The sequence below is a fragment of the Pleuronectes platessa genome, chromosome 4 (assembly GCF_947347685.1).
Source record: "Pleuronectes platessa chromosome 4, fPlePla1.1, whole genome shotgun sequence".
NCBI lineage: Eukaryota > Metazoa > Chordata > Actinopteri > Pleuronectiformes > Pleuronectidae > Pleuronectes > Pleuronectes platessa.
This window is the reverse complement of record NC_070629.1, coordinates 11,315,578-11,327,779: the sequence shown is the minus strand read 5'-3', so window position 1 is coordinate 11,327,779 and position 12,202 is coordinate 11,315,578. Positions and strand designations below refer to the sequence as shown.

Sequence of the window (12,202 nt, the reverse complement as noted above, 5' to 3'; positions counted from 1 at the left end):
GAACTTATCATTTCTATGAGATGTCATTAAGATAACATAAATTTCTGCCTTGCCGATGCTCCTCTGATGAGCAGTAATTATTTTTAGCAGGCTGTGCAGACGAGCAAAACCACACTATCTTGTTTCCAGCGTGCACACAGCTGCTCATACACGTGCACTCGCATGTGTGAATGCACACACGCCGCAGTATCACCACTCAATCAGCACCTATAACAGCATTACCATAACAAAACCTTCCTTTGGTCTCCCTCCTCTCATATTTACACATTATATTCATCACTATCGCTCATCCCTGTCCCGGACCAGCACATGATGTCAATTGCTCCTCTCGCTGCCTCCCTGCCTCGCACAATGAAATAGATGTTCACCACAAATAGATAGGCGGTTGCCAGCTGTCTTCCAGACCAGGGCAAACAAAGAGGCCGCTAATAAATCCAGCTTTAGGGCTGGACAAGATCAACCACACTCCCGGCCTCCTTGCTGCATTTAATGTGGCTTCTACGGAACAACGGAGGAGGAATTAAATGCCTCTCAGTCGCCAATAAAACAATGCAAACATCTTCCTGAAAGGATATCAAAGAAGATGGAGGTGTTGTCTAGGATATGGTGATCGAGGCAGTGTTGCAGCACAGAGGCATAATATTAGACAGTAAGATGAGATATGAACTAGACTCCAGTGCTGCCCAGTAGTCAGCAATGAATCATGGTCTCTGATATGGTAGCTGATGCAAATAAGTGTCGTGGTTATGAAAGAAATGTGTAAATTGCCAGTGACGGTCTGATTGGGATGAGCAGGGATTGGACGATGCACTAAAACATGATCCAGAATCTTTAACAGAAGAGCTTCTGCCAGACAAGTCCCCTCCTCAGCTGCACACAGGATCAGCCAGTCCACTTGAGTCTGAATTGAAAACCCTCATGATCAGCTGAAGAAGGCCAAATAAAGATGTCACACTTAAAGTGAAACTGTGTAACTCCTGCTGAGCAGCAACCAGTGTGGCAACAAGTGACAAATATAAGATCATGATAACGGTTAAAATGCAGTTTAATTATTATTAATTATTATCTATCATTTTTCATGCATTGATCGTTTTGTGTACTACTTCTACTCATCATAATAATAAAAACATACTTTATTAACAGATCAATTAAAAAAAATAGGTTAACAAAGTGCCTCCAAAACATAAAAGCAGAACATAAATAATGTGATTACAAATTTAAACTACTTCTTAAAATGTGTTATTACTTGTTACAAGTTAAACAAGTTAAGAGAGGATGGAAAAAACATTTACTTGAAAGCCATTTGGTAAAAATGTATTTTGAAAAGGTTTGAAAAGAGGACACTGCTGCAGCTTGTCTGACAAAGGAAGGTTATTCCACCATCTCAAGTCCTGCCCTGGTTACCGAGGCTAACAGCTGGTTATCAGATCGCAGAGTGTACAGGAGAAAGGGATGAGGAGGTCTGCTGTAGATAAGGGGGGGGGGGGGGGGGGGAGCCGTTCAGTGATTGAGAAACAAGTAGCCAGTGCAATGAGGCAAGAATGCATGGGATACTCTTATATGTGTGAGTTCATGTAAGAACCCTGGTGGTCGCTGTCTTTGAAAAAATTCCCAATCGTCCTTGAGCAAGATCTTGATGTGTAACAGAGAATGAGTGATGTGCATAGATTCTACATGAATTGTGTGTGAACAGATGAATTGTGGCCCTTTGATTGGTCATCAAGACTAGACAAGTCATTATACATACGAATGAATGCTCTATTTTTGCTCTCGTAGAAAATGTTCCATGTCATCAACACACCTCCAATTGTCTGTTTGTCTCCTTCTGCAGGTTGTTTGTGACTAAGTGCAGCGGCTGCCTGGAGAAAATCGCCCCCACGGAGTTTGTGATGCGCGCCCTGGAGTGCGTCTACCACCTCAACTGCTTCTGCTGCTGCGTGTGCGACCGCCAGCTGCGGAAGGGCGACGAGTTTGTCCTGAAGGAGGGTCAGCTGCTGTGCAAGATCGACTACGAGAGGGAGAAGGACTTACTCAGCTCGGTCAGCCCCGATGACTCAGACTCAGGTGAGCCCTCTGCACCCTCTCGCACCGGAGTGAGAGCAGCACCGCGGTGCGACCAGCGTGTGGCACCGGGGTGTTGTATTCTGTACGCTCGGTTCCATCACAGCGGTCGCCAGCATACACATCCTCCATGATGATCCTGAGCTGGATCTCACTTGTTGAAGTACTATATTATCAACTATAAAAGACGCTACAAATACTGAGTTAATTTGGCCTTAAACTAGTTGCCAGGCATGTGAGATTCTTCATGCGGCACCAGCAGTAAAAACATCTAACACGGCTCCATCTGCAGCTTTTCAATGGTTGATTTTGTAGCATTCTCATTCAAGTGGGGAGCGTAGGTTTATGATACAGTAGGAAGTGGAAACAGGACGAAGCCAAGCCGCCCCGTATTAATGGCTTTCCATGCGTGGGCAGGATCTGGTTCTGGAAAGAATTAAATCACTGTATCATGGTGAGTGACAGAGGGATTTGGGGCCTTTCTACAGAAAAGCCTGCGCCTCCACTCTTATCAGCTCTAGTGTTCCTCGCCCATAGCCTCCACACACAATGAGGCTTCTCGCCAAGCCTCACTGTTCACTACCATCTGGCTCACATTTGGACGTGCACAAAAGCGGGGAATTTGTCAAATACATCTGTGCCTGTGTCAACTTTTGTCAACTTGTGGGAATATTTGCTCTGCCTCTTCCACAATCGGTGGTGTCCCAGTGTATCGCGCCGGCATGTCCTTTGTGCACGTCTCCAAATTCAAGTTGGGGAAAATGTTGACATGAACAGAGGTTAACCTCGGTATGCAGCAGCTGATGTGTAGGTTTTCAACGGAGAAATGTCGATACATATCAGAACCAGATGAGAGGAGACACTGAGCCATCATGCGGGTTCCTCTTCTCACAGCCAGCAGACTCCAACATCATTAAGGTTCATTAGCGACACTGCTGCTTCTGATTTGGAAACAGTTGTTTTCACATAGTGATAATTCATGTTTTTTTATTCATTGATTTAATTTCCACGACATGTTAACAAAGCTTAACAAAGGCCTTTGTTAATGGAATGCACTGCAGAATTTTGCCGCAGCATGTTTCACAATATAAGTCATATTTTAGTTTCTTCTTCAGTGACAACACATTTATTTTTAAAGGGAAGTAAAGAGGTTTCACATTGTTTTCCAGTACAAAAATATTAATGATCTTTACAAAATAATTGATCACTCAATCTGGGAGAGTGTTGGATGATTTGTCATTTTTGAAAAATGCAAAGAGCTATATGATTTTCTAATCTAAAAGTTAGTATTTAGTTTTAATGGCACATTGTAGGTTAGAAACATGAAGTTTAGACCACTGTTACTAACTGGAACTGTAATTTCCTGTTGCTGCTTCTAGAAATCTAACAATCCATATATTTTGTCATTATTTTGAAATCTAAAACGGAGCAAAAAAAGCTTTTTCTTGCCGTGTCACAGGAGATGTATTTCTCATATCGACTCGTGTTGCCTTGTTCATGTTGTACTCGGTGTAGTGCTCTTATCAGAGATTGATTTGGTGTAAATCAGACAAAGCTGAGAGCAATAAATTACAAGTGACGCAGTGTTCAGCTCAGTGACAAATGTGCATATTTCCTTGTGCTCTCCAAACAAGAGCCGTAGACTTCTGTAAGTCAAATCGTACATGTGGCCTTTTTCCTGTTGTAACAAATTGATAAGAAAGTATCAAAAACACATGTGTCTCCTTTGATTATGCACTTGTGGTGTGTGAATCTCCCGGAGCAGGGAAGAGCGAAAATGTATTTGTCTGCAGGCTGTCAGTGGCTAAAAGGGTGTAGTCAGTTCAAGCTAGTGCTGATGATACTGAAAACATGACTCTCTCCACAGAGAAAAGTGACGACGAGGAGCTGGACATCAAGCCAGAGAAAGGGAGCCAGGGCAAGGGGGATGATGGGAAGGATCCCAGGAGGCCCAAGAGACCACGCACCATCCTGACCACTCAGCAGAGACGGGCCTTCAAGGCCTCCTTCGAGGTGTCCTCTAAACCCTGCAGAAAGGTAAGAGGGAGACATTCAAGGAAAAACTCTGGTTTGTGTTTGGAGTAATGAACACATGGAGGTTCAGATGCCGACCACGAGCCCTACAGTAGTTCTACAAATAAAATTCTCAAATTAAAAAAATCTCCCCCACCTCAGAGGCCAGCTTTGAAGTGGCGAGCAGCTTTCTGTTCTGTGTTAGCCGAGACAGGCTGCTGCACCAAACATCATTCTGAGATAGAGGAGGACGGCCTCCGTGCGACCGCTGCACCCGCTCCAACGCTTTGAACAGGCAACAATCAAGAGTTCCAAACAGACCGCTGTGCTGCTTTCATTCAACGTGCACGGAAATCAAACAGGCAACGTGGCCTGATTAGGAGGAGAAAGCAGCTCCGGGTATATGACGTGTGTGTGTGTTTTCTTGTGTAACCCTGGAAATCCCTTGTGCCCATGTGTCCAGGTGAGGGAGACGCTGGCCGCGGAGACGGGCCTCAGTGTTCGGGTGGTCCAGGTGTGGTTCCAGAACCAGAGAGCTAAGGTGAGAGCAGTGAACTCGCAGGATGAAATCAGACTTATGTGTCCAAATTCAACAGCCTTATTCCATCTTAAGAGTCCGGCTAATAAATCACCACAAGTATTTGTGTTAAATTTATCACTGCATTCCTTTTCACAAATGCATTAAAAAACGAGCGAGGAGTTGCAACTCTAGCTCGCTCTTGCATCAAATGTCTGCCCCCCCCCCCTTTTCTGATTATTATCTTGTGAAAACCTTTGATACTTGATAATGAAGTGCACTGAGATACAGACTCTACGCGGTTCATTCCAGGGTGAACGGCGAGGAGCATCCTTTTTAAATTAAGGACTGCATGTTAGTTTTGGGAGTTCCTCACAACGTTGACTCCTTCCTTTCGTTTCAGATGAAGAAGTTGGCCAGAAGACAGCAGCAACAACAAGAACAACAGAATTCTCAGAGACTTGGCCAAGGTACGATAGAGTGCTCATACCCTGCAGACACAATGGAGGCCCTCTGGCTCAGGGCTCCTTTCTCTGGGAAACGTTTTTGGCTGCATCTTGGATGTATCTAACATTTACATTTTTAGAAATAGAAAGCCCCCTTTCACTCAAATATGCGTTTTAGCTCATTTCTCATTCACCTGGATGTTCAGGTTTCACCACGCAGAGTGATGCATGTCCAGATTTTTGGCCACTTGAAAGCAGAACTGGGCGATACGGCCAAGACTGTTATCTCAACTAAAATGTTCATATCAATAATTATCACAATAAATGTCAGGTCATTATTTCTTTCCGGTTTAAAGACTGAGGAAAATAGACAGTTCGTTCTTAATGGGCAGACACAACAAAACACTGGCTCCAATCAATGAGATCTGTTATATATGTATATCAGTGCTTGTGGAATGTATAAGATTTACTTCAATACATATTTAGACATACATGTAGAGATGCCATCGAAGAAAATGAAATTTATGAAAATTATAGTTAGTTTATATGGCTTCATGGTTTTGTGACAAGTCAGCCAATCATTGTCCATTTTAAAAGGAAATAGATTCATTGATTCAGTTTTCCAATGAGAGAGAAGGAGTAGGTGAATTTTTAAGAATTTCTAACAATCTAATCTAATTCTGCAAAAGCCCGAGACACAAATTGCTAGATAAATATTTTTTGACATGACATAAACTTATCTGGGGATGGTCTCCAAGTTTTTGTGTTTGTATCATAGCAATGTATTGTTTGAAATGTTGACGCTTCTTTTGGGTGATGACTGAACAAACACGTGTACCACCGAATCAGGAAATATGAGCTTCCTCTCCTGTGTGCTCAGTAACTACCCAGAATAACAGATTACAAACAGGTCGCTGTATAAACAAGAACAGGCCACGTCACAGAAAGTGGGACGCTATCTCCGGAGCCAAACAAAATGAACGACAGACGTCATCTCACAAAGCCGCCGCAGAGGGAAAGAGCAGGGGGATGGGCTCCAGTCATGAAGCCACAAGAGCTTTGTGTCCATCTCAGCAGTCAGTTCGCCAAGAGCTGTGTTTGTGGAGGGAATTATGGGAGAAGCCACAGGAAAGACTACTGTAGGTTTCCATGGTAATACTGCCAGGGAAGTGATCTGCGTTACTGTCGCTGTTCCTCCCTTTGTTATAACCAGTGTTCTACTTTTCCTTGTTCTGTTAAACTGTCACTCAGAGTCAGGTGTTAAAAACCCCAGGTATTAAAAACAGACAGAAAACACATCTCCACCCTCCTCATCGCTGGTTCCCCCCTGTGCAGCTCCACCTTTCTCTTACCACCTCTTCTCTAATGGTTTGTTCCCATTGCTCCACAGAGGTGATGTCCAATCGGATGGAGGGGATGATGAACTCCTTCACACCGCTGGCTCCGCCACAGCAGCAGCTGGTCGCCATGGATCAGAACGGCTACAGCACAGACCCCTTCCAACAGGGGCTCACCCCCCCACAGATGCCCGGGGACCACATGAACCCATATGGTGAGCATCCACTGACTCCCACCCCCTCCAGCCATTCATCCCCCTCCCCAAAATACCCACTCCGGCTCTGGAAACACACGCGCACACACACACATGCCTGTCCCTTGATCAACCTCATAGCTCCCCAGTGTGGGACATGTGTTCAGGCCACGGCGCCCCCACCCCCCCCCCCCCCCCCCCCCTCGATTTAAGCCGCGCGCAGAGACGTACGAACAGATTCTCCTCCCACATGAGATATCACAAGCCTTCCAATAAGCTGCTGGGTTTTGAAGTCCATTTTCAAATCTGTTTAATATGGTTTTAACTCTCCGCCTCCAGCTCGGAGACATGCCCCGTTACTCGACCATTTTTTTCTCGCTTCAGATGAAATGCGGTCGCAGAAATGATTGAGGCTTCTGTGAGCTAATGAATCAGAATGGGGAAATAACTGGTCTCAGATTCCTGTGTGATACAGGGAAGAATTAAAATGCTAACACTTAGAGGGAGAAATCAGTCAATCAAGTGTTGGTCCACAGGATGCGACTGGAATAACATATTTCAGAGTGATGTCCTCAACAAGCCCCAGAGGGACCATTTCCTGAAGTTCATAACCTCCTTATAATTTGCCTCCATTTAGTTCTTCTCGGTAGTAAGAGCCCGAGTCCCTGGTCTCATCACTCTCCTTTGGTTTGGGGAAAAGAACAATATTGGCAAGGCATTAAAAGATATGTCTCCAAACACTGTCCCCATTTTGTGCAACACTATCATTAAGATCCAGAGTGTAATAAAGTTAACTATTCCCTCTAGAGAAATAACATGTTGAGGTTTTATGAAAGGCGTAAACAGTCGCTATTAACCAGATCTTTTAGGAGGATGCCCCTTGTTTACATGCTCCCTCACAGACCGCAATCGTCCCAGGGAGGGCAGCAAAAAGTGAGCTTTGATGATATCCAACTAAACAGTTCTCACAATTGTGATGACACACAACAGCAGTTTCTCAAAGTGACTATTAGTAATGATAATTTCCCAACGCTGCTGTAAATCTCAAACACAAGATTGCGTTGATTTCATGGTCAGAGTGGGGGCATTGTTGTGTTGTTTTTTTTCTTTTCTTGCTGTTGTTGTTTTTTTAATGACGCCTCTGCCACCGGATCCTGACTTTTTTTTTTTCTCTTCCCAGGTAACGACTCCGCGTTCCATGACATAGACAGCGACACGTCCTTAACCAGCCTCAGCGACTGCTTCATGGCGTCGTCGGAAGTCAACTCCATGCAGGCCCGCGTGGGGAACCCCATCGACCGCCTCTACTCCATGCAGAACTCTTATTTTGCATCATGAAATAGAGAGGCGGAGAGGTTGAAGAAAAGGAAAGAAAACATCAGCACAGAATAAACTGCCCGTCTCGATCTGAAGTGCGATGGCCCAGGAGTTTCTACACAAACGCGTAAACACCTCCGAAGAGACGCCTCCTCGCAGCGGCTCCTGGCTTTTGTGCGGAAGCTACCTGTAAAACCACTTTTTGTAGGACACACCAGCAGATTCCTGGGGAAAACTTAAATATTGTTAGAGATTGATTTGGCCGGATTGCGTACATCTGTCACAGGAGATGTGTTGCTCTTTTCTCTGTTCACTTAAGGACAAACAAGTAGATATCGAAGCCACTGATTACACACTCTCAACCCAAATAACAGTGAATTTATAAAGTGCATGATCAATTGTAAACTAAAACTTTTTGCAAGCCCCCTCCTCCGGTTAAGATGTGGTGATGTCTGGACTGTTTCTTCTCTACACTACATGTGTGTTCACCGTTAGCATTTTGATCACTTTCAATAGGTTTAGATATTGTGTTAATAGTAAATAGGTGCAGCATGTCTGCAAGAGTGACTGTACATTTGTGTAAGTATGAGAGTCTGGTGAGAAAGAGTTGTTAGAGGAGCGAGCGAGTAAAAAAAAGGAGGATCATTTGGTGGACAAAGTAGGATCAGTGAAGTGTAAATACTTTCCCCAGGCAAATTGGATGTGCATGTTAAAAATGGAAAGCATTCTATTTATTTAACTATAACAGGCTCTTGAAGGTACATATTAAAAACTGAAAAGCTTTATTTAAAAAGGAGAGCATTTTTTTTTGTTGTTGAGCAATTAGTGAGTTCATGAGTATCACAACTCATCTGTATGCTTTTTTAATATGAAGATTAACCCTTTTTGTTTTTTTGTTTTCTTCAGCCAAGCTGTAAATGAGCAATGTTGCTATTTATTTCGTACAGACCATAAAACTTTTGTTGTCATTGTCATATGTGCATTTTCAAAAATGTTAAAAGTTGCTAATTGACCAAAGTTGACTGGTTTGATGAATAAACAATGTCTTTCTCCTGATAACATTAAATAAATGCCATTCAGTGATCATTCACCTGGTGACATTTCATATATCACCTGCTCCACTCGTTGTCTCACTGCACTTACATGTGTTTTTCTGAGCAGTAACTCCAAAATATACTGCTGTTATTTGATGAAAAACAAGAATACTGGTTTTAATATCACCTTTATTTCCACATTTATAAAAAATATACATAAAAACACCACCTAGTGATTCAAACAGTGTTGGACATTGCAGGGCTAAAGCTTAGGTACATTTTGGGACGTCTGCATCATGACATTTATTTATATTTGAACATGTTTACACCCTCTAATCAATGTAGGAATCTAGAAAAAAATGTATGTTGAAACTGAATCCCCAAACTATCCTATCCTTGACTATTCAGAGACGTCCCCCGTTTTCTTCTGTCCCTCACCTGTCTCTCACACACACACACACACACCGTTTGAAACCGATTTGCACGGCTGGTGACCTCCATGTTCCTCGGACACGGTTCAGCCCTGGTTGTCTTGGCATGGACCACCTGACCAACGGTTCACACGGCCCGGGATGACAATGGTCTTTGCCTCTACTTCGTATGACAGCTCTGTTGTACAAGTGTGTGTCTTTGCTCATAGCCAGACAATGTGGATAACTTTGCTTTAGAAAGCTAATTGGAATGTCGTGTGTGTGCAGAGTAGCTGTGTCTACGTTCCGCGTCCCAGCACTGCTTTCTAAAGGCATTCGTTGAATAACCTGGGAGAGACACGCCGGCCCACACTCATTACAATCCCATTTGTTACACTTTCTGTTTAGTGCCACGGTAATTAGTAAACTTTAACACGCATGTTAGGCTAGCAGAGTCATCCGCGGTGACTCCTGTAAATACAGCCGTGACTAATCTAAACAGCGAGCACAACCTGTTTACTTCAAAGCACATAGTGCCGTCGTTATTTCTCTTCAACCGCTTGTAGCCGTTCCAGCGTGTGACACCTCAGTCAGAGAATGAAGACGCCGCAGCATGAAACATGCACATGTAGCCAAGGTGAGGTCGAGGAGAAGTTCAGGTGACATACCAGTACAGCTGCACGACTCGAGCGAGCCCCACCTAGCACCTCGGGGCTTGTCGGGCGGTTTTTTGGAAGTACCATCTGGGTGCTCCTTCATCTCCCTGACAGCTCCTCAATGTGGCTAGGCAGGCTTCCATCCACTGTCTGTGTGGTAACGTGATCACGCAGATAAAACACTCACGGTGTTCCGTATAACTATGATTCTATTCCTAGAGCCGTACGCATGAAAGCTTTTTATAACCCTGGCCGCCCTTCCTGAAGTGAAATTATGAAATGTGTTGTGTCGAACCTGAGCGCGGTGTGGTACATCTATATATCTCCACTATCAGGACTTCAATCTGAAAGCCAGGTGTTGGACTTGTTGGCCGCATTAAACTGCCATTTATCTTTCCTTGTCATAGGTGAACTTACCTAGAAGCACCGCACTGACATCACCATCAGTCTGGAACATGTTTGGATGAGATTCAGGGCCCATGTGACTGAAAACTGACTCAAAATCAACCGACACAAAAAGGATTGAGGGACTTTTTGTTTCTTTTTTTCTCGTCACCTTTAAGTCGTACAATGAAACTTTGTGAAGTTGAACAAAAAACAGGAAGGGCTGTGTGTCTATAGGCAAGACTTACAAGGACAATAAACCGGTTTGTTCCGGGTTTCTATGTATGAATATATATATATAGAGATATATACATGTGCGTGTGGATTTAAGTGTGAAAGATGTGAAAGACTGAGTACACACATGCAACAAAAGGCGCCCGTTTACAGCAAACATGGATGGGGTTGCCGGGCACACGCCGTGTTTGCACGGGACAGACAGGACAATTGGTTTGAGGCTCTTCCTTGTTGGGGCAGAACAGGTGAGCTTACAGAGAGGTGTCTGTGCGTGGACGAGGACAGAAGACTCAGCTGCTGGCGCTGTGCTGGTGATGTGAGAGTAAACCCTCGACAGCCATGAATTCTCCTGCAGGATTTCCACGCTAAAATATCGTTGTGTTTATTTCTGTCCGCTGGTGTGACGGTCGGAGCGGTAAACTGCCATCACAAATTCACACGGTTAAATTGTTAAGAATAAAGGGTTAATAAAAGTTTGAGGTCATATCCTGTTGGAAAAAGTGGAAACAGGTAAAAAATGGCTGATCTTTAATTCATTCAACACAAGTTAAAGCACATGTGTTCCAATAGTAAACCTTTGTGCTCTGTTCACTTCCAATCTGTGCGAGCGAGGGCGTGAACAAAACATCTGCAGAGTTCAACTGGGGTGAACTTTGACCTCTGTGGGACCATGTTGTTGTTGCTAATCCATACTTTTACAGAAAAATAGAGTAAATAAAAATATATACTCACAAATGGAGGGAAGACTAGCATTAGTTGAACAATCTCCCTTCACACACACTCAGATGAGAGCAACACAGTTAAATACGAACAGCAGTGCTCACTCATTGACACTTCAGGAAACAGGTTGACGAGAGTCAAATGAGAGTACTGTTTTTATCCCTCCCTCATGTTGGCTCGGTGGATCTGGAGCTGGTGCCAGCATCGTGTTCTCTTAGCTCGGTATGAAAACTGGAAACAAGGGGGAGAAGCTAGCCTGGCCAGTCGGAGAATAACCGCTGAATTTGGCCAGTAGATTTATATTAACAACCCAGGCCTGTGAATTGTCTCACCCCGCTCTCAAGAAGAAAGCAAAATAAACCCATCTGAACTGTTTCTTTAGTGTCACAGAAGTGCATCACCATTTTCCAAAATACCCAGAGTCCCACTCAGCTCCACCCAGGCTCTGGGCACACAGTGTTAGTTGGAGCAGACAGAGTAAAAACAGAAATCCAAAGTGGCCAGGATGCATTTTATTATCCATTTATACGTCCACACTCTACATCCTCGTGCCCTTCCGCCTTACTTCAAGCTTCCTCTCTCCATTTTCTCCAGTTCATGGAGATGCGTGAATATAACCTATGTCACTCCTTGTTCGCTGGCACCGGGACGTGAATAGGCCAAAGAGGACTCTCAGAGGTTGAGGTAAGCGTGGCCTCGATATGAAAACAGTCCACTGAAACCTGAGCTGAAGACCCACACACACACACACACACACACACACACATGCACCAACTCACACAGTCCAAGTCAAGAGTCAGCCTTCAGTAAACTGTTCGCACATTTACTCTTCTGCCGTCCTGGCACCACATAGGAAATGAGCCTAGTGACAATATTTTC

General features: G+C 44.1%; 1 protein-coding gene across 2 annotated transcripts in view; it reads left to right on the top strand.

Annotated features, from left to right (window-relative positions):
• The window catches only part of lmx1bb (LIM homeobox transcription factor 1, beta b), a 44,417-nt gene extending 35,557 nt beyond the window's left edge, over nucleotides 1–8,860 (top strand). The window contains exons 3-9 of one of the 2 annotated variants that reach the window (XM_053421261.1): nucleotides 1,832–2,064; nucleotides 3,929–4,098; nucleotides 4,538–4,615; nucleotides 4,995–5,084; nucleotides 6,052–6,076; nucleotides 6,428–6,589; nucleotides 7,749–8,860. In XM_053421261.1, coding sequence (XP_053277236.1) covers nucleotides 1,832–2,064; nucleotides 3,929–4,098; nucleotides 4,538–4,615; nucleotides 4,995–5,084; nucleotides 6,052–6,076; nucleotides 6,428–6,589; nucleotides 7,749–7,906 — 916 coding nt within the window. In that variant the 3' untranslated portion in view covers nucleotides 7,907–8,860. The remainder of the gene's footprint in view (nucleotides 1–1,831; nucleotides 2,065–3,928; nucleotides 4,099–4,537; nucleotides 4,616–4,994; nucleotides 5,085–6,051; nucleotides 6,077–6,427; nucleotides 6,590–7,748) is intronic. The other variant, XM_053421263.1, reaches the window with a different exon arrangement.
• The last annotated feature ends 3,342 nt before the right edge of the window (nucleotides 8,861–12,202 follow it).